At 40.0% G+C, this 21,928-nt stretch overlaps 2 protein-coding genes across 2 annotated transcripts; one reads left to right on the top strand and one right to left on the bottom strand.

Annotated features, from left to right (window-relative positions):
- Positions 1–17,941: 17,941 nt before the first annotated feature.
- LOC110926166 lies at positions 17,942–18,941 on the top strand. Its single transcript, XM_022169921.2, has one exon. It carries the CDS (start codon positions 18,110–18,112, stop codon positions 18,812–18,814), a length of 705 nt encoding a protein of 234 aa, XP_022025613.1. The 5' UTR covers positions 17,942–18,109; the 3' UTR covers positions 18,815–18,941.
- A 774-nt stretch (positions 18,942–19,715) lies between these two features.
- LOC110926165 lies at positions 19,716–21,580 on the bottom strand. The gene is made up of 3 exons (XM_022169920.2): positions 21,245–21,580; positions 20,936–21,164; positions 19,716–20,304 (listed from the first exon to the last, which is right to left on the bottom strand). The coding sequence occupies exons 1-3, from the start codon at positions 21,476–21,478 to the stop codon at positions 19,862–19,864; spliced, it is 906 nt and encodes a 301-aa protein (XP_022025612.1). The 5' UTR covers positions 21,479–21,580; the 3' UTR covers positions 19,716–19,861.
- Between the last annotated feature and the right edge of the window lie 348 nt (positions 21,581–21,928).

The raw sequence follows: 21,928 nt of genomic DNA, 5'->3' as shown, positions 1-21,928 counted from the left end.
TTACAAGACTTGGGTTCACACACAAAAGCTCTCAACACTTTGAACAAAACTTACACAGAACTTATGTGAAATGAAACCCTCATGGGATATATATACCCATAACAGATAACCATGCACGAAGGATAAGATATTCTGGTCGAAGGATCATCTATCGACCAGAATTGCTATCGAAAGATCTCGAAGGATCCCAACATACCTCGAAGGATGATATATCCTTCGAGGTCCATTAGAATCCATCGAAGCATCATCTTTCGAGGTCATCGAAGGATACAATCCATCCTTCGATGACATCCTTCGAAACATGTTATCTTTCAAACACTAAGTGTTGATGTTTGGCCAAGTCAAACCAGGAGGATGGTTGACTTGGTCAAACACACATATCAACACATAAACAACACAACAAAGACGTAAACACAACAGACAAAAGACATCGTTTTATACATTACAAAATACAGACAAAGTACAGACACAAAGTGCACCAACAAACTCCCCCTTGGCTGTAGCTTTGTCTCGTTCTTCGTGTCTTAAGTCTCTGACGTCCTTTCCACGGTGAGATGATGTGATGACCATGCACTGCCTGCGTTGACTAGCAGATTGAAGCAGTATCGGGCCATCCTTTGAAACTTCATAGCTTGATCTCGATCCTGAACTAAGTAGTTGATTTCATGATCCTTCAAAACAATGATATCCGATCTAGACATATTTGTAATCCACATCGGATCGATTATCCTGAAGTTCTCCGAATTATCTCTGAATAAGATCACAGCCTCACCAGTATCCGCATCATAAACCCAGCAGCGGAAATTTCCAAGAAAGTCGGTCTTCATCTTTAACAGCGGTATCTTCTTCATCACCTTAGGAGGATCGTATACCAAACGATAACGAGCGGTGTTAGTCTCTGGATCAAGAGTGAACTTGATCTGCTCGTATCTTGGAAATTGAGGCTTGTACAGAGGATCCTTCCAACCCAATCTTCTCTCTAACCTGATTTTCTTCGCGAATAGATCCACCATCTGTTCTTTAGCTCGATTGATTACATCTAACTGAGCCAACACTGCCATATCATAATATGGAAGTGTGAGAATACTAAGGAGAGTTCTGAAATATTGAAGACCCGTTTCTCTTTTAACAACCATGCAGTGTAGATCTTTCACGAACATCCAGCTAATGATTCTACCCCTAGCCTGATTTTTCTCCAGCATCATATAGTTAGCCTGCTCCAACGGGGCGAGCGGAGGAGGATTCCTAGCAAGGAAATCCGCTCGCCATTCATTAACAGTTTTCTCACGGCTTTCCTGAGCTGATGGCGAATCAGAAGAAAGATTTTCAAACTCTGCAGTCTTTTCAGCAACAAAGTTATCATCAAGGGCATTCACCTCCGCATCGTCCTTTCCAACATATACAGGACGTTCAGGATCAGAACTGATGAAGATTTCTTCAATTGAGGAGAAATCAGTCTGATCCTGTACCAGCGGAGTAGCATCAATCAAGCACTCAGCAACGTCATCCAAATCAGTCAACCTCGAAATCTGTTCATCTGACATCTCAGAAATAAACTCTCCCTCTTCCAGTAGTTCACCCGTGACAGGATGAAACTTTTGAACACTTGAAGATTCAGGAGGATCTGTTGTAAATGTTTCCGGTTCCAGGCTGATCTGTGCAGGGTCTACAGACATTTCCAGTGTTTCAGTCTGTTCAGTTGGGCCGGTAGTAGCTGTAGGAGGAGCAGACGGAGTATCTTGAGGAGTACCAGATCCGCCTGCAGCACCGGATGCAGTTGCACCGGAGCCTGAGGCAGTTGTTTGATCTGGATTAGCAGCATCATCATCCTGATCATCCTCACGCCTTTCGGGAACTATTCCTAAGGTTTTGCACCTTTCGTTCCACAATGTACCAACCTGTTTATACACCCTACCAAAGTTTGTATGCATTGGTTTGAAGGCTTGCATCAGTCTATCATCACGACTGCTAACCTTTTCCCTTAATGCCTTCGCCTGAGTTTCAAGGTTAGTACTATGTCTTTTCATGATCTCCACCTCTCTATCTCTTGCCAAGTTAGCCTTCTTTAACCTGTCAATTTCTTCAGCTTGTTCTTTGATCTTCATACTTTGAGCATTTACAATAGAACACAACTGATTGTGAGCCTCTGCATCCCTCGCTCGTTGTACACGATTCTCTTCAATCGTTCGTGTATGTCGACTGACAATAGAACCTAATTCACTGACTTGTCCAATCAGGAATTCAATCTTTTCAGATTCAGACAAGCCAGACAGAGTCTCTGCCAGAGTCGGTCGAGATGGTTCTGGTCCTGATGACCCAGATTGACCAGTAGCTCCTGTAGGACCGGAAATAACGAGAGAAGGTCTAGTATGTGTACCTGAGGCGGGAGTTGCAGGCGTCTGTCGATCAACAGACACCGTGCGTGTCCCAGAAGACCTTGGTGGAGAAGACATGAGCTCCAGCGTCTCAGAAGCAGTCAGCTGATCGCCAATCGGAGGAAACTGTTGCTCTGGCTCAGAAGAAGGTTGTACTGACACTGGGATAGAAGTATCACCAGCAGCTTTCTTTGATGTACGAACAGTTTGCTTCTTTGCCTTCCTTTTCTTAAGGAAGCCCGGAGAAGTGAGCGTATAATCTTCATCATGATCGGATTCTTCAGTACTACCCGTCTTCTTTATCCTCACAAACCGGGGATTCCCACGTTTGTCAAACACTTTCTTCATCCCTGGAGGAGGAGGGTTATCATCCTCAGATGATGAATCACTATCGCCTGAACCTCCTTCCTCTTCGGAAGATGAACTGCTTTCATCAATAAGCTTTCTCTGCTCATCTATCTTGCCCTTCCCTTTGTCAGTCGCAGCCGAACCAGACTGACCAGCAACATTACCAGCACCACCATCACCACCAGAAACAATATGAACATCAGGATCAACAGACATATCCTGAACCTCTTCTGCAGCCACATTTATATCAACCTCAGTACTAGCTGCTGCACCAGAACTGCCAGCAGACCTTCTAGTTGCCTTGATTCCATGTTTAGCTGTGAGTTGCTCATCAGCCATAGCAATTAACGCTGGTTCTTCATTATCAGAAACACTTCCTTCACGACGCCATCTGTGATTCTGTGGAGCCTCATAGTCAGGAGCATTAAGATGACCAATCAGTTTCCTATCCGGATCCGATCCCTTGTAAACCCCCATAGACTTGAAGATTAGCAGTGTGCGATCGTTCATCGGATTCACAGGAAGCACATCTGCCTCTGCTTTAGCAAGATCAGGAATCTGATCATCTATCATCATTTGCAGAAACCGAGGGTATAACCAAAACTTGGTGTTAGTTCGCTGTGTATCTGACGGAAGTGGCCTCCGAGTGTTCTCCTTCAGATTATTGAAGATATACCGAGAAATGTTGAACGGCTTGTTCAGAATCAGCGCCGTAAACAATCCCGTCAAATCGATAGGAGACAGATCATACCCAGAGCACTTGTTGCTTAGGCAATGAATGAGAATGTGCAGAAGGAATTTATATCGAAGCGGCAGGAACTTCTTGTTGATTTGATTGGCAAGAACGTTCTCGCTGTACTTGATCCTTAACAGTAACCCACGCTGACACTGTAGCTCTATAGACGTTGGATCTTCAGATTTATCTCCAAGCCGAAGACATTCTCTGATAGAGTTTTCAGTAATAACAACTGGCTTTTCAGCGACTACTGCCCTGATTACTTCCTTATCATCCACCGTTTCAACCCCAGCTGTATTCCAGAAAGCTTTAATGTGAGACTGATATGCGACATGCTGAGTTGTGATAGCGTAATTGATGCGTGCCCTGTGAAGATATTCCATGATGCCAGAAAATTCCGGACTGATGCTTCCTTCCGGTTGTAAATACGCCACCATATTATGTCTAGATTCAGACATAGCTTCCAGCTCTGATTTTACCTTCTTGGTTGGTTTGGCCCGTTCCTTTTTCGCTGCCTTTGGTGCCATTTCTGCACATCACATTGACACGTAATAAGCAAGGGTCAAACAGTCAACATTGGAATTCTACACTTAGAAAATTTCAAATTTCTTGAAAATATTCTAAGTGTTGAACTTCTTCGAAGGATCCAATTTTCAATCGAAGGATAGACACAAAGCACGAAGGATGAAACCAGATCGAAGGATGAAACCAGATCGAAGGATGATGATCAAACTCGAAGGATGTTATTTATCTTGAAAGATGTCAACCTTGTCGAAGGATCATTTTTCGAATAATTAGATATTTTGAAAAATATCCTGATCATTCGAAGGCTGATCCATCGAAAGATGATCTTTCGAGATATCCATCATCTTTCGAGCCTCACCTCGAAGGATGCTGTTTAGCACATCTATCGAGATGATGACTCATCATCTTCCGTCGTTCCGGCTACTGTTCATCAGCATAATTTTTCCGGTGAGTTTTATATGTGTTTTCCGGTGATGTGTTTTTCCAGTGATGTTAAATTTTGTTTAAGTGAGCTTTATCCCAAAACAAGAACAACACTATGTAACATTTAAACATCATCAACATTTTCACCCAACCCGGATATGAACACAAACACATTATATTGATCCAAACCATAAACCCTAGGCACATCCTCTGTTTTATTCAAAACCAACCATCAGTCATCAAGATTCAAACAAAATAATTTCAACATGCACAAACATATACAAGGTTATCTCATGATCATGAACAACTATCACTGATCCAAAACAAAACATTCAAATTCTACATAAATAAAATAAGAACATTAACAAGATCAATGACATGTTTATGAAGTTTTTGTTTTTGATGTTTGTTATCAGATTAAAACATAAGCATCCTACCAAGTATTTTATGAGAATCCTGATGTTAACAAGTGATTTTGAAAATTTGGGCAGAGTTTCGAGAGAAATGAGAGGTTTTTGATATGGAATTTTGAAACTGATAGTGATGAATGAAGAAGAAAACACCTTTTATACTCTCACCTCGAAAGTCCAACCGCCTCGAAGGATTCAAACCATTCGAAAGATGAACAGTGTCTCGAAGGATGACCTTTTGATTTCGAAGGATCCATATGAGTCTCGAAAGATCCAGATATTTGAAGGATCTGGATCGAAGGATACCAGATATTTTGGGATCCTTCGAAGGATATCCTTCGAACTATATCATCTTTCAAAGGGTCTGGTCAAACTCGAAGGATCAATTTGTCAAATCCTTCGTTGACCAGGCATCTTTCGATTGAGACTGTTGACATTCATTGACTATCTTGACCATCTGATCTTTTGAGGGCCAATGCTTCCTCGAAGGATCAGATTTCCCACCAACACTTGGATTTTAGGGAATTTCCAATTCAACCCTTCAAATTTTGAGGTTTTTCAATAATGACCATTTTGAAAGTTGTCCGTTATGAAGTTCTGCAAGGTTAGTTTTATGAAGTATCTCGGCTTGTCAGGTATCGGATCGAGCACCAACATCAGTTAATCAAAAATAATGTTAAATTGAAAATCTTTTTGGATTTTGTGGTTTGATAAAATAAAAGGCAACAATTTTAAAATCCTTTGAATGTTATCAAACGACATCACCGCTAATGTCGTGCTGATATGCACCAAACGACAAAAACTGTTTAAAATTAAAGCAGTAAATTAAGCAGTAAGTAAATATGTACAAACACAACAATATTTTTGCGAGTTTCTGGCGAAGAGAATCATATCAGCTTGCGGTCTTTTGTCAAAACACACTTCCTTTTAAAATTCTTTTACAGAAGCGGATAAGTATTCTACCACAATTACCGATATTGTTGTCCACTTAAACTCAACGATCAGGTGTAATCATAATACAATGAGATACGTTTAAGGTAAGATTTATACTTACCGACCGGTGTTCATCCACTCACGACACATTCCCGTATCAAGGTATGCACGAGAGTTCATCTTACTGGGGAGTATACCATTTATCATCCGTTTTTAACGTATATATTTACAATGTGAACAAGTCACTTATTTGAGTTTGAAAACAAGCCCTATGTGATAGAATCACTTATTGATGAGGAACTTGAGTTTCAATGCATGAGGGCACAGGAGCAAGTCCGTGAACAGGTCAGTACTTCCGTACAGCAGAGAGACGAACTTGACTCCCGGATAAATGTGATATTTTATCACTTATTTTGATGGACATGTGATTGTTTATCACTTATTGAGGTCGAATGCAGTATGAGATATGTACACGTATGTATGGTATCATGGAAGAACTTAGACTTTGTCTTTTATAGAAACAACCATGATACCCAGATGATAAACAGCATAAACCCCGAATATTTCAGAACCTCGGCAATCTATCAAACGAAATTTCGGTACCAAGACCATATGCCAATGAACGGTTCCCACGCGGTTTTCAGTCTGTTATGTTTATATCTCCTGCATATTTTAAAATGATCGTGAGTCTACCGGTACATCATTAGTAGAGCTACTTATCATTTTCTTTTTCTTTTGATTTCTGGAAACATGTTTCAACCGACCTCTGATGTAATATCACTTTCTCTTATATTGCCAAGAAACTCATTTTTGTTTTTCTATTGTTTTTGTGTTTTTCTGAATTTTCTCCCCCTTAAATGCAGAAAGTAAATAAATTAAAGACATATTTTTGTATTTTTGTGGTTTTTCAATGTTTTTGTATTTTTCTTGAAACTTTCTCCCCCTAAAATTCAAAAATAAAGAAAAAGAAAATATTTTTGGATTTTTGGTTTTTAGAAAAATATTTACAAAACCGATTTCCTGATGTCGGTTACTCTTGCTTCACCTTAATGCCGTTTACCAAAAGTAAGTAATCAAATCTTGATTTATCAAATGCTTTGGTAAAAAGGTCGGCACGTTGGTGGTCGGTATGAATATGAACCACATCGATAAGTCTCTTTTCAAAGCAATCACGTATGAAGTGATATTTAATATCGATGTGCTTCGTTTTCGAGTGCTGTACAGGATTTCTAGTGATCTGTAAGGCAGCCTCATTATCAACATAAATAGGAGTAGTTAGGAATTCAAAACCGTAGTCCCGCATCTGTTGTTGGATCCATAGAACCTGGGAGCAGCAACTAGACGCAGCAATGTATTCTGCTTCACATGTAGACGTAGCCACACATGTCTGCTTCTTGCATTGCCAAGTGACTAGGCGATTGCCTAAGAACTGACATCCTGCTGTAGTTGATTTTCCATCCTTTTTGCAGCCACCAAAATCAGAATCACTGAAAGCTGTGAGATCAAAGTTATCATCCTTAGGATACCATAACCCGGTGTCAGGGTAAGTCTTCAGATAACGAAAGATCCTCTTGATAGCAGCGTAGTGAGAGACCTTCGGATTCGCTTGATACCTAGCGAGAAGACAAGTTGGATACATGATGTCGGGTCTTGATGCGGTGAGATACATTAAAGATCCAATCATAGCACGATAGAGCGAAGAATCCACAGCATCTCCTTCGTCATCCGGAGTAATTCCATGATTCTGAGGAAGAGGAGTAGAAATAGGCTTCGAATCGGACATCTGGAACCGGCTCAAGATGTCCCCGACGTACTTGGTTTGATGAATAAAGATTCCAGATTCGGATTGATTAACTTGCAAACCCAAGAAGAACGTCATTTCACCCATCGCACTCATCTCAAATCTATCCTGCATCACCTTTTCAAATTCTTTGCACAACTTATCATCGGTAGAACCAAAGATAATGTCGTCGACATATACTTGCACCAACAGAAGATCTTCACCATTTTCTTTGATGAAGAGGGTACAGTCGATCAAACCTCGTCGAAAACCATTGCTGAGCAGATAGGTAGACAACGTTTCATACCAAGCCCGAGGTGCTTGATGAAGACCATATAACGCCTTGTTTAGAAGTAAAACCCTGTCAGGATGTAATGGATCTTCAAACCCCGGTGGTTGCTCGACATATACTTCCTCCTCGACTACTCCGTGTAGAAAAGCACTTTTGACATCCATCTGATACACCTTAAATTTCTTGAAAGATGCATAGGCTAGAAAGATTCTAATAGCCTCCAGACGAGCAACAGGAGCATACACTTCATTGTAGTCAATTCCTTCAATCTGACTAAAGCCTTGTACAACCAACCTTGCTTTGTTTCGGACAACAATCCCACGGTCGTCCTTTTTGCACTTGAATACCCAGCGAGTTCCGATCTTTTTGTAGTTATCGGGCCTATCAACCAATTTCCATACGCCCAGTTTCTCAAATTGCTGAAGTTCTTCTTGCATTGCTTCCACCCAGGAATCATCCTTCAATGCCTCTTTCCAAGATTTAGGTTCTTCTTGGCTAACGTAGCAGGCAAAGGACCACTGATTCTGTTGTCCCGATTCTCTTATTTCAGCATACAAGCCAGCATTTTCATTGTTTCTGATTTGATTTCTTGTCCTTACACCACTGAGAACATCACCTATTATATTCTGCTGAGGATGAATGTTATGAATTCGGGTTTCAGTAACTTGAGGAACTTCAACATTTGACCTCAAGTTAGTGATATTTAAATTCCCGATATCATTCTGAAGCTGGTGAGTTGTAGAAGATGATGCATTTTCTTCTTGGATAATTGGTGCAGACACTGGATCCGTTGCTTCTGAAGTACCTTGAATCGGACGTAGTGCTTCACCATCATTTGCATCAACATACTCCTCATCTTCCGATGACAAATTGTAATCGACAGCATCATTAAACACCTCATTTGAAGCGAGATTGTTGACAGAAGAAGACGCTTGTGAGTCAACAATGATTGGACGAGCTAACTGAGAGCCAGTCGCATTCTCGCTTTCAGACAACATTTGAGCAATTGCATTATCATCATCAAATGTCGGCAGATTAAAAGAGTCGAAAAGACCATCATAGTCGAACATCCATGGATCACCAGAAGGCTTCGGAGGGTTAGAATATCTTTGGACTCTTACTTCACCCCATTCTTCAATCCTTTTGGTAGTTAGGTTCCATACTCGCAGATTAGGAGTAGCATACCCAAGGAAGTAACCTTCGATAGCTTTGGCACCAAATTTCCCATCAGGTTCAATCATGGTACATGGTGCACCAAAAGGTTCTAGATATTCCAAGTCAGGAGTCTTCTTGTGTAGGAGTTCGAAGCACGTTTTTCCATGTCTTTTCACTGTGAGAACCCTGTTTAAAGTGTAGCAAGCCGAGGCAACAGCTTCAGTCCAGAATCGAACTGGAAGCTGAGACTCAACCAGCATGGTTCTTGCAGTCTCAATTAAGGTTCTGTTCTTTCTTTCAACGACTCCATTTTGTTGTGGTGTGTACCGAGAGCTGTATTCATGAAGGATTCCTTTTGCAGTGCAAAACTCATCCATAACCCTGTTTTTGAACTCGGTACCGTTGTCGCTTCGAATTCGCCTCACCTTTAGATTATACAGATTTTCCAACAGGGTGATCAAATTCTTCAGAATTTCTGGAGTCTCGCTCTTGTGGACCATGAAGTCAACCCATGAAAATCTTGAGTAGTCATCAGTAACTACCAAGCAGAAAACTTCTCCGTGCACACTCTTGTGTTTGACTGGGCCGAAAAGATCCATATGCAAACGCTCGAGTGGCATGTTGACAGTGTTAACCTTCTTCAATGGATGAGATTTCTTGGTCTGCTTTCCCTTTTGACATGGCACACAGACATCTTGAAGTTGAAAGTTCTTCACATTAACACCTCTCACCAAGTTGTTTTTGACTAGGTGATTCATTTTTCTGAGGTGAATATGACCCATCCGTCTGTGCCAAGAGATCGTCTCCTTTTCAGTGGCTTTTGAAATAAAGCAAGTAACTTGTTTTGACTGAGTTATTGCTTGGCTCATATCAAGGACATACAAATCATTAACTCTTGGTGCTGATAAGAGAATCCATTCAGTGGGAATCTTGAATCCTGGCTTCAGCACATAACAACCGGCATCATCAAAATGCACGGTGAACTTCTTGTCGCAGATTTGAGAAACACTCAAGAGATTGTGATCCAATTGCTTCACATAATTGATCTTGTCGAAACTCACAATCCCATTAGAGATCATTCCCTCGCCGGTGATATAACCTCCCTTGTCGCCAGCAAATGCAACATATCCTCCTCTTATACTTCGAACATCAAAGAGAAGACGATAGTCGCCAGTCATGTGCCTGGAAGCCCCACTATCAACAATCCAAAGACTATTAATAGTTCCTCCTGGAGCCGCCTGCACATGCAATTAACACATCAGTTTGAGAGGGGGACCCAAGCCTTTGTGGACTTGGGTCGTCCTTGATCATCAAGGAAAGTGATCTCAATCACTTGATGATTAGGAAATAAAACCTCTGGTGCTCCCCCTGACTTAATTACCTGTTTTTGTCTCCAAGCTTGTTGTCCTGTACCAGTATTTGTTTTAATTGTTTTTGTATTTACTGGTTTTACACTTGTAGGTTTAGCTTGTACAGGTTTTTCATCCTTGACCTCTGATTTTAAGGCCTTCTCAATTACCTTTTTGTTCTTTTGTTTTACCTTCTTTTCCCTTTCTTTCAAGACACGTGGGTCTTGTTTCGGGGAAACCGGTTGTTTTTGGTAATTGGTTTCTTGGGGAGCACTTGTTTTTCCTTTCAATTTTTGCAAGTATGTGCAGTATCTTACAATGTGCCCAACTGTACCACATTCAAAACACATTCTCCGCTCTACAAACCTCGGAGAAACGTGTTGATGACCAGACGAAGAACCAGATACTGAACTTTGTGATCTAGATGTGCTTGGACCTAAGTCACATCCATTGGTGTGTTGGGTATAATTGTTCTCATCATTTCTCTTTAAAATTCTAACTTGTTTTACAAATTCAATGTTAGATTTATTTTGAAATGTTTCAAGTTTGTCCGTACCCTTTGATCCAACAAAGTTCACTTTCTGTTCTCTTTTCTTAGCCTGAGCTCTTTTGTTTTGCACCCTTTGAACCTTAGGTTGCTCAACCTTAGATTGTTGAATTTTAGGTTGTGCAGCCTTAGGTTGAGGAGCCTTAGACTGCTCAACTTTAGGTTGTTGAACCCTTGGTTGTTCAGTCTTAGACTGCTGAGCCTTTGGTGCTTGAGCATTCTTGTTTTGAGCCCTCTTTTCTTGTACCTGACTCTTACCCTTTCCAGAATTCACTTGTTGTTTTCGCTCAACTGGCAGTTTTTGGTTTCCGTATTGTTTTCTAATTAGCTCACACGGAATTGGTTCACATTGAGTGACCGTCACTTTGTTACCTTTGTTTCCCAAAAACTTATCAGTTCGTCCTTCAAAAATTTTCTCAATTAAATCTTGATTTACATTTTTGATTGGAAAATCTCTGTCAGAATAAATTTTGCTGTCTCACTTGAGCGTATACAACAAGTTATTCTTTTCACTGCTAGGTACACTGGGCTTCATTGCCTTTGGTGTTTCAGCCTTACTCGGTTTCACTGGTGGATCACACAAGATGTGATTCTCAATTGGAATGTCTGGTGTAACCGAGTTAGGCTGTGGTTTCTCATTTTCTTCAGATTCATCGTCCGAAGACTCAGCATCCTCAATAATCGGAGGACTCTGTTCCTTAACAGACGATGAATTTTTCACATTCTCAGATTCAGATTGCCCCGAGGATGATGTACCAGTTGTGAACCCGAGGCCTGCTGCAAAGTCATCTAGACCGAGTGGCACAGTAGGTTCAAAACGGGGCATATCCTCGTCATTAGGCGACTTGGAGTAATTGTGATTCATCGGGGGAGGACATGATTTGTAACCAATACATTTTGTATCCCCATTTTTCCTTTGGACATCAATAATGTGATCCAAAACATAGCGGGAATTGGAATAGCTTTCCAATTTCTGCTTGATTGTTTCACATTCACATCTAGCTGTAGCTAACTCTACCGTTTGTTTCTCAATTGTGTCAATCAAATTATTATTAGCATGTTGTTTTCTCAAAACAGCCTTTTGAAGTTCAGAAACATCATGTTTTAATGACGCAATTGTTGCTTTAAATTCCTTTTCATTTCTTGTTAAAAACAAGTTAGCCTCAGTTGCTTTAGAAAGATCAACAATCAATTCTTGATTGTGTTTGTGTGTGATTTCAAAAAGACTTTCCTTTTCTGCATATTCTAGACATTTAGCACATTCAACAGCAGCAGAAATAGAGTCAGATTTAGAATCACATACCTGAGAGGTTTGTCCTTCAACATGAGCCATGAAGGCTGTATGAAAAGAAAAAGATCCATCTTCAGAGAAAAATTGAGAAAGCTTCTCAGAAGTTCCAGCAGCTTTCTGGCAAAGAATAGATCTTCTCTTGCATAATGCTTCAGCATCAGCCAATAGCTCATCAACCTCCAGATCTAAAGCCTCACTTGATAGATCACCAGCATCAAGTGATTCCCCATCCATACTTCCACTATAACCCGAGCTATCTTCATCTTCTGAAGATTCACCAGCAGACACGGTTTCTTCAACCTTTTCAACCACCTTAGCATAACATGCTGTTCCACCATTTCCTCCTTCACCAAGCTGAAGATTCCAGTTGCAAATCTCATCAGCTTGAATAACTAATCCTCTGTGGGGATTAGGGTTTGTGGTTCCAGATGTATTTCCTCCCACGGGAACTATTTGTCTGTCAGAATTGTTCTGTTGTTGCTGAGGCTGTCTCTGATTCCTGAAAGGATTCTGATTGCCTTGCTTGGGTGGTTTCTGACATTCCCGCTTGAAATGACCCTTTTCACCACAGTTGAAGCAGGTGACAGCATTCTTATCAAAACCATACTTGGTGTTGTTGTTGCTTTCCAAGCTGGTTCTCCCCGTTCTCTCCATAAACTCTTTAGCTCTACGAATAGCACTAGCAAGAGCCCACTTTATATCCATCATCTCAAACTCTTCTTTATCAACCTGCTGATAATCTTCGTTGGTTAGGTTGATATTTCCAATCTGACCCGCAACCAACCCACAGTAGGCGCTAACCAAGGTGTTCAACATCTCCATATGTTCCTTGGCTATCTCAACACTGACTTTTGAAAAATTGGAAGTATCCAATCTGACAGTGTTCGGATTGGAAGTAGCTTGAAAGCTTGAAGAACTTCCATAAAATCCCTGCTGTTGTGGTTGTTGCTGTTGAGCTCTGTTAGGATCCAAGAAAGGCGGTGGAGTGAATTGTTGAGCTGTCTGCTGTTGTTGTTGTTGAGAAGAAGAATCTGATCTTGAATACATCATTGTGTATGCTGAAGGATCAAATTGATTTGCTGTTGGAGGTCCGATGTTGGAGATGAACGCTGTTTGAAGCTTAGCATGCTGAGAAGCTGGCTTTTCTCCAGTAATACCACCTGCAATCCCAAAATACATCTCTGGATTCTGAGGAGTGATTGTTCTTTTCGCCTTGAGCTTTTCTTCAACATCTTTGTTTTCCAATTTCTGTATTAGCTCATAAATGGTAATTGTATCCAGAACACCGTTTTCCTTGAGAATCTCAAGATAACTGCTCCACTTTGCTGGTAAGGCATCAGCAAATCTCTTCACCATATCTTGTGGAGTGGCAGAGACTTTGAAGGCAAACATTTCACTCAACAGATGGTGAAATCTTGTAGACAACTCTGCTAGACCTTCATTCTCCATGCAGGTAAAACCTTCAAACTCTTTCTTTAGCAGCTCCTGCTTGATCTTCCTTGATTGAGCATTTCCTTCACACCTTAACGTGAGCATATCCCACAAACTTTTGGTAGTCGTACAGTAGACGAATTGGTGGTATATATCTCTGTGAAGAGCCTGCGTGAGAATCATAAATGCTTTCTTTTCCAATTCAAACTTCTTCTTATCTTCGTCAGACAGTGTGCTGTAAGTTTCTGGATTTGATCCTGCAACTTCTAACTCATTTTCAAATGAAGTGAAGAAACACATCCATAAGTCTTGACCTTGCCCCTGAACATAAGTTCTCAGCCTTTCTTTCCACCATCCCCAATCATTGATGTGATTAAGCTTTGGCGGTTTCGTGCTTGTACCAGTTTCACTATCGTTCTGCATCATTGCTTGAATGCTGTTGCTTTGATTAGTGACCAATGCCCATTGATTTGCAGTTATCATTGCAGCTTGAGTTGGGGCAATAGCCTGCATCCATGCAGTTTTGTTGAACTCTGGCGCAGATTGCGTGGTTGATGATTGCGTAGATGATGACTGTGGAGTCAAAGTTGTTGTAGTCCACGCAGAAGGATCCCATTGACCGTTTGTTCCCATTTTATATTTAATATATTAGGTGAAAATTAACTTTAGAAAAATTGATTTTCACAAACTATGTTAAAAATTTCGAAGGATAACAAACAGCCGAAGGATGTAGGATCGAAAGACCTGAAATTCACAACTGTTAAGTCTAAACAAATAAGACTCGAAGGATGCACGAAAGATGACACTTGTTCGAAGGATCAACAGTGTTCGAAGGATCACTGTTGAGATTCGAACAATAACCTCGAAAGATAACTTTGAAAGATTCACCTACACGAAGGATCCTTATCTTTCGAAATGAACAGTAACTCGAAGGATGTATCATTCGAAAAGATTCCTTGACTCGAAGGATAACTCACTGACTTCGAAGGATGTTCGAAGGATGATTATCTTTCGAATCTCCTTGATCGAAGGATGATCTTTCGAGCTCGAAAGGTATCTTTCGATGGTCTGACACACTAACAGAAAGGACGACAGGTTGGTGAAAAGGTGATGTGGTTGGTGACCAACTTTCGGCAAAGAGGATGATCTGACAACAACTTTTCACCAAGTCAGATTTGACTTTGAAAATAATACCCAAAAAGGAAGCTTCTTATCCACACCAAGCAACCGGATTTTTGACCGGAATATTGGCCGGAAAACACAAACCTTTAAGGACAAGATTTTAAAGTTACCCAAACCTTCCCGTAACACACCCGGTTAGATTAGAACACGTTTTTATGGTTAAAAATGCAGAAAACACAGTAAAAACGGGTGCTAAACCAAGAAACTTTTTGTCCAAACACAACCAAAGTCTTGCACAAAACCCGGTTTTAACAAGGAAAAGAGCCACGGCTCTGATACCACTTGTAGGTCCCTCGAAGGTTGAGGTTTAACCTATTCCTTGTTATGTTTAACCCACTAGCGAGTGCGGAATCCAAGCTAGCAAGCAAACCGTAGTTTAGATGAAAGTAAGGCAACAAGAGAAAGAGTAGACAAGCAAAGTATCAAAGTTTTCTCTTGTATTTCAGTGGACACGGTTACAGACCTTGACCAAACTGAAAATACTCTCTTACAAGACTTGGGTTCACACACAAAAGCTCTCAACACTTTGAACAAAACTTACACAGAACTTATGTGAAATGAAACCCTCATGGGATATATATACCCATAACAGATAACCATGCACGAAGGATAAGATATTCTGGTCGAAGGATCATCTATCGACCAGAATTGCTATCGAAAGATCTCGAAGGATCCCAACATACCTCGAAGGATGATATATCCTTCGAGGTCCATTAGAATCGATCGAAGCATCATCTTTCGAGGTCATCGAAGGATACAATCCATCCTTCGATGACATCCTTCGAAACATGTTATCTTTCAAACACTAAGTGTTGATGTTTGGCCAAGTCAAACCAGGAGGATGGTTGACTTGGTCAAACACACATATCAACACATAAACAACACAACAAAGACGTAAACACAACAGACAAAAGACATCGTTTTATACATTACAAAATACAGACAAAGTACAGACACAAAGTGCACCAACAATTTAGTTCACTGGGGAAACGATTTTGAAACGATGTCACATAACGAGGTTTTCGAAATGATATAAACCATACAAGTTTTATTAACCAGTTTTTAACGAGATGTTTACGAGTTGGTTTACTAAAACAAATGTTTTGGGGTTAAGAATCATGGCTACGAGATTTTATATACTATAACCATCTTGATTTGAGTTGGTTAAATTATGTTGCAATACACTTTTCAAAACGAGGTTTGTACTTTTGACTCTTGTAGTCTAATAAGGTACTGCAACATATAAACGAGCCATGAATCCGAAACTCTCCTAAAACCTATGTACTCGCCAGCATTTCATTGCAGACTTTATTTTTACATATGTTTCAGGTGGTATTGCTTGATGTTGCTTGCTAGGAAGTTTGTGTCACATAGAACCTGGACGAGGCCTTAGTGACTTAAAAACAGTTATAAACAACGTGTAGTATGTTTGTTTTGGTTTAAAGACAATGTACATTACTTAACGAATCAATAAAACGAAACTCTTTTTGTATCCATGGTTATGAAACGATAATTCTGTTACAACACTCTCCGACGTTTCCGCCACGTTTTGTTGTTTTACGTGGTCGGGGTGTGACACATAAAATATGAAATATATGAATTGGAGGTATAAAAGTTATAAATATATGAAAATATAAATGATTCGGTTCGGTTCAATTAATTTTGGTTAAACGAGAGTAAAAAAAATTGGTAACCGTTTTTTGTTAATTCAGTTTTCAGTTAAGTCAATGTTTTTGGTTGATTATGGTTTGTTTTCGTTTGTTTTCGATTTAGTTTAGGTTAACGATTTAGTTATTGCTCACCGATAATCAGTTTTAATTCAATAACCAATAGGTGCGCGCACGATGCGACAGGAAACACGACATTGTCGTGGTATAGCTTCGTGGTGCCAGCAAGACGACTCAAGATAGTATAGCTGGTACGAATCTCAAAGCAGGGGGCCAATAGGCGTACGACAGGTTGTGTCTAGCAACACCTCACGATGAACAATCGTGTAGGGGACACGAAGTACACAAGGGCATTGACGTGTTACCAATCACCGTGCATCGATCACTGCTCCATGATCTCCATTTCGACCATGTGTAGTGGTGAGTGAAACAAATGCTCCACCCTTGGGCATGAAGTGACACGTGGCCGCCTAGTCAGCGAAGGTGCATTATGGAGCTTGAAATTAAAATAGGTGTAGAGGTATAATGCCCCATTCCATGATTAACCAATTATTAATTTTGTTTTAAATTAAAACAAATAATCAAAGGTCCTCACTTCTCATTGTTCAATTTTACAAATCAAAGGCGTTTTTTAAAACACGCCAAAAGCAAAAAAAAGAAAAAAACCAAAACAACGCCCCACCATAATGATTCCGGCGTTTTCGGGGCACTTCACGCCCAAATACTGCCCCACTATGGGGTCTTAGCTGCTGATAACAGACCCGGCAACAAAGACAACTACTAGGCTACGTGGATCCATTTAGCGTGCACCAACACCGTTTTCGCTTGCAAACACTAACGGCTGTGTTCAAGGAGGCAAAGTGGATATTCCTTGTTGTCGACGTCAGGCCCAAGATCCATCATCCTACCTCCTTCACAACTCTCTTTAGCTATAATAGAGAACTTCATTTCCCGGTTTAAGGATCGCTCTCTTGCTCTCTCACTCATTACACATACTTATTATCCTCAAAGCAATTTTTTATTCTCGCGCCGGACAGTGGTTACAAGGAGAACCCCCTATTCTACTCCTTGTAACGAGCTTCACGGTGTTATCTTGTTTTGCAGGATCTTGTAGCAAACAATCGAGGAAGAAAAAAGATTAACCTTTATTTGACGAGATTAAATCCATAAGTTAACTTTTGAATTAACTTGGTGTTTTTCAGTATCAAAGGCTGACTTTAAGAGATAATACATCTTACCTAGAGTACATAGAACATATAGGAATTCTAGATGAAATTTTGATATCGATGGAATAATGTAGACACACATTAGGCTACTTGATAGGATACATTGATATAACTAGAACATACAGTTAAATATCTTGATATAGGTCCCTATTGATATAAGGTAAATGATTTAATCACACTTGGCCAATGCAATTAAAGAGTTATAATTAAATTGATATAAGGTAAATAAATTCCTTTGTCGCGTAACCCTCACAAACCTAAAACCCGCCAAAACTTGGCGCGATATAACCTTCCCGCCACAAACTCCCACCAAAATCAGCATCTATAAAACTATAAACCCTCTATCCATCGTTACTCACACATTCAACTCTCATTTCTAAACCCTAGCCGCCACAAAATCACCCAATTTCCTTTACCAGTTCTCAGTTCAATTCAAGCAATGGTGGTAGCTTTAGGCCCGGGAAAGTTCTACGGAAGCAGCCTCCCGAGACCACGGATTTACACAGACGTCAAGTTCAACTCGTTCCGAGTCGACCCGCCAGTCCCTGTTACTGACCCGTTCATGTCGTGGGCGGAAGAAGCTCACTGGTCAATGGGCGGTTTGAGCCTCCAGCGTCACCGTCTTCAAGGACGCATTGAAGGATCTGTTGAGAAGCTTCGAAATCAGATTGAAAAATCGATTAAAGCAAAAGAATCTCTTAGCCCTAGGGTTCTGAAAAGAAAGTTTGTTACAAAACCGGTTGAGGAAGAATCCGGTAAAACTACGAAATCGGTTGAGAAGAAGAAGAAGAAGAATGTGAACGGTGGAAGCCCGTCGCCGCCGCCGGCTCCGATGGCTAATAAGAGGAGGAGGTATGTGGGTTTGATTGATGAGGAAGAAGAAGTTGAAGGGACGCCGGCGGTTAGGAAGTGGCCGGTGAGGAAGCTTTCTGATGAGTTTGATCTTGTTAGTAAGAAAAGTCCGGCGAGGAGGTCTGGAAGTGTGGAGGTGGAGATGGAAACGGTTGCTTCAAGGACTCGGGGTAAGAAGACGGTAAGTGAAGAAGCTGCGAAGACTGTTTCTAAGGGTAAGAAGCGGTTGAGGAAGATTGGAGAAGACAACAATGGCGGTGGTGCTTCTCCTAGACTGGTAAAGGGTCGGTGAATTTGTGTAGTTAAGGTGTTCGATGAAATGTCTGAGTGGGCTAGTTTGTAAAACTTGATGGAAATGTGTGTTGACTACATGCTTAATTTAGCTCAACTTATAAAATTTGATGACATGTTTAGTTTTTGTTCTTCAATTATAATTATATCTTCTAAAGTTCTCCACAAATTTTAGTTTTTTTCCTTCAACACTCTTTCTTTTAAACCTACAAAAAGATGGAGAAACTAGATAATTTTCATGGCATCCAAGCAAAACATTACATAATATGATTGTTTACCATTGGTTGGGGTAGATATGAACCAAGGCAAAGTCAACTGTTGGGTGCAAAGTTTCGAATAAAATCGACCCCCCTGGCAGCAATCCAGAATTCTAGATTAACCGTTTTTTTGGGGGCTTTTTTGACAATAAGATCCTTCCAAAGCAACGGTTAACAAATTATAAGTAACACTGACGCCGGCCATCCGTAACCGTTTTGGATTTAACTTGACCGTATCCTGCAATCTTTGGCCGTATTAAGGGTTTGAAGGGGTAAGCGTCGATTGACGGTTGGGGTGGCGAGAAAGAAACCGAAGTGGAAAAATAAGCCCCCAGCAGAAGAATTATTGAAGATTTCAGTAAGTTCTCCATTTAGATGTGAGGAGGTATCAGGTTTGTGCGATTTTAAGGTGCAATCGAGAGGCTAAGGTCGATGATTTTCTAGCTTTTCTTCTGCAAACCGCCGTCCTTTTCGTTTCACTTTAGGTTTTTTAAAACTTCAATTTTTTATGTTTAATTGCTTATGAAGTTGTATGCTTGATTGGTTTTGAAGTTGTGGGGAGATGACATTGATGATTGGAGTCTTTCTGCTTAGAAAACAAAAGCATATTATGCAACCATTTGTATATTCTCACAATTCCAAGAATAAACATAAACCGACCCATTTATTTTTCTCAACTACAAATACCTTCATCTTATATGTACACATACTCATACCCTTAGAAACCATAAACAGCTCACAGCTCCAACTTAAAAATCATTAAACTACTTTAACAAGCTTATACTAACTCATTACAAAACTTGTATTGCCATAGAATGTAAACTAGATGGCGTGTTCAAACTCTCAACCATATCAAAAGTAAGCAATGAAACCATTCGACGTGACAAACGGTTCGAACGCTCAACCACAGACAAAATATCCGGTGATAAAACCATTTTTGCTTCGCGAATCCCATGCCACTTAGCTTGCATGTATTTTAGCTTCCGCCAAGGCGCGATATGCATTTTCTGGTCCTTCATGCACTTTTTAGATGCTAAGCATAGTATCTTGATCAATGATTGGAGTCTTTCTGCTTTACCAACATATATTTCAGGCAGCCGGGTTATTAGACGGTTGTAATCTTGGCTACCCTTTGCCATCTCAAATTCGGCCCGAAAATTTAACTCGATGATCACACTTACAACACCCTTTTTAGAGTTTGAAGTGTCCAATACTTCTATATATGAGTGTTCCCCTGGAAAATTATAATCACTATAGGAGTTAGAAATTTTAATTAAGGTTTTAATAATAATAAATTAATTAATTAACAACCAAACCCATTATAACCTGACCCGATAATAAAAAAAACAAATACAAAAAAACCAGCTATTGTTTCGCTTTTAACCCATAACCAAACTGAAACCAGTAAAATAAAATAGAGTGAATTTCCCTTTTATCTTTATACCCATTTTCAGGTGTTGTCCTTTATGTTCAAAATTGACGAGTTTTGTCCTTTATGTTTTCATATCATACACGTTTTGTCCTTTAGGCCTAACCCAGTTAGTTTTTTCAATTAAATTTGGTCATGTTCTTTGCATATGAGGGCATTTTTGTCAATTCAAAGGTTGCAGAAGCTTTGAGCTGTAAATTTGTCGTTGAACTTACCTTTGAATTGACAAAAATCCCTCATGTGGAAAGCATATGACCAAATTTAACTGAAAAAACTAACTGGGTTAGGTCTAAAGGACAAAACGTGTATGATATGAAAACATAAAGGACAAAACTAGTCAGTTTTGAACATAAAGGACAACGCCTGAAAATTGATATAAAGATAAAGGACAATTCTTGAAATTCACTCAATAAAATATTTTGTTAAACTGTAGTACCTGAAGGGATTTGTTTCAGATTATTCCATTTGGCCTTGCAAATGCCACAGTTGTAACCTGCTTGTTGCAACCGGTCAGAGATCTCCGTTTGCAAACACATCCGGCAACCATCAAACGCGGTCACACCACAGTTACAACACCCAACCGCTGCCGATTTCATCTCCTTCATGATCTCTTTAGTTGCCAGCCTAATTTTCGACTCGGTGGAGCTAGTTCTATACAGATTTTCCTGCAACATGATCAAAAACCATAAAGACCTATTAGTAATTCAACTTATTCCTACAAAACAGACACAATTGCGATATTTACCATGAGAAGTTGTTCTTGAGATTCCCAGAACAATCTGTCCTCTTCGGGATCACCCGAATTTTCATCTTCCTCTAAATCACCATTCTCAGAGCTGTCCCCGGAACTGAATGAAGTTCCTGATGAAAGCTCGTTCTCTTCAATGAACTCGAAGATCATGTCGGGGTTCTGGTTGGTGGACGGGGCTTCGGGTGCTCCGGCCATGTGTTTATGTGTAAGGCTTATGGATTGAAGCATGTTGGTTTTTATAGTGAAAGCTTTTTGGAGGCTGTATTGGTCCACATGTATTTCTTTACATTACTTTTTGCCAAGTTGGATCATGGGGATGGTAAAAAAATGTTTCTTTTCTCTTCAAAGTTGAAATCTTATAGTTATCCAAGAGGAATTAGGATTAAATACAAAGGATCCTAATTGTAAGAAGTGTAAGAAGGATGTAGTAGGTTTAATTTTAGAATATTGGACACTTGTCACTCTATAAATCCTTCTTACACTTCTTACAATTAGAAGTCTTTGTAGAATAACTTGACCCATCAAAGAGTATGTTTAAAATTTTATTATTAAAAAGTGATTTGATAGTTATCAAAGAGTATGTTTAAAATTTTATTAGAGTAAATTGCACGGATAGTCTCTGTGGTTTGGTGAAATTTCACCTTTAGTCCCCAAACTTTTCAAAATTACACTCTTAGT

Source organism: Helianthus annuus, chromosome 17 (assembly GCF_002127325.2).
Source record: "Helianthus annuus cultivar XRQ/B chromosome 17, HanXRQr2.0-SUNRISE, whole genome shotgun sequence".
NCBI lineage: Eukaryota > Viridiplantae > Streptophyta > Magnoliopsida > Asterales > Asteraceae > Helianthus > Helianthus annuus.
Note: the sequence above shows the minus strand (reverse complement) of the source record. Positions and strands in the feature narration are given on the sequence as shown.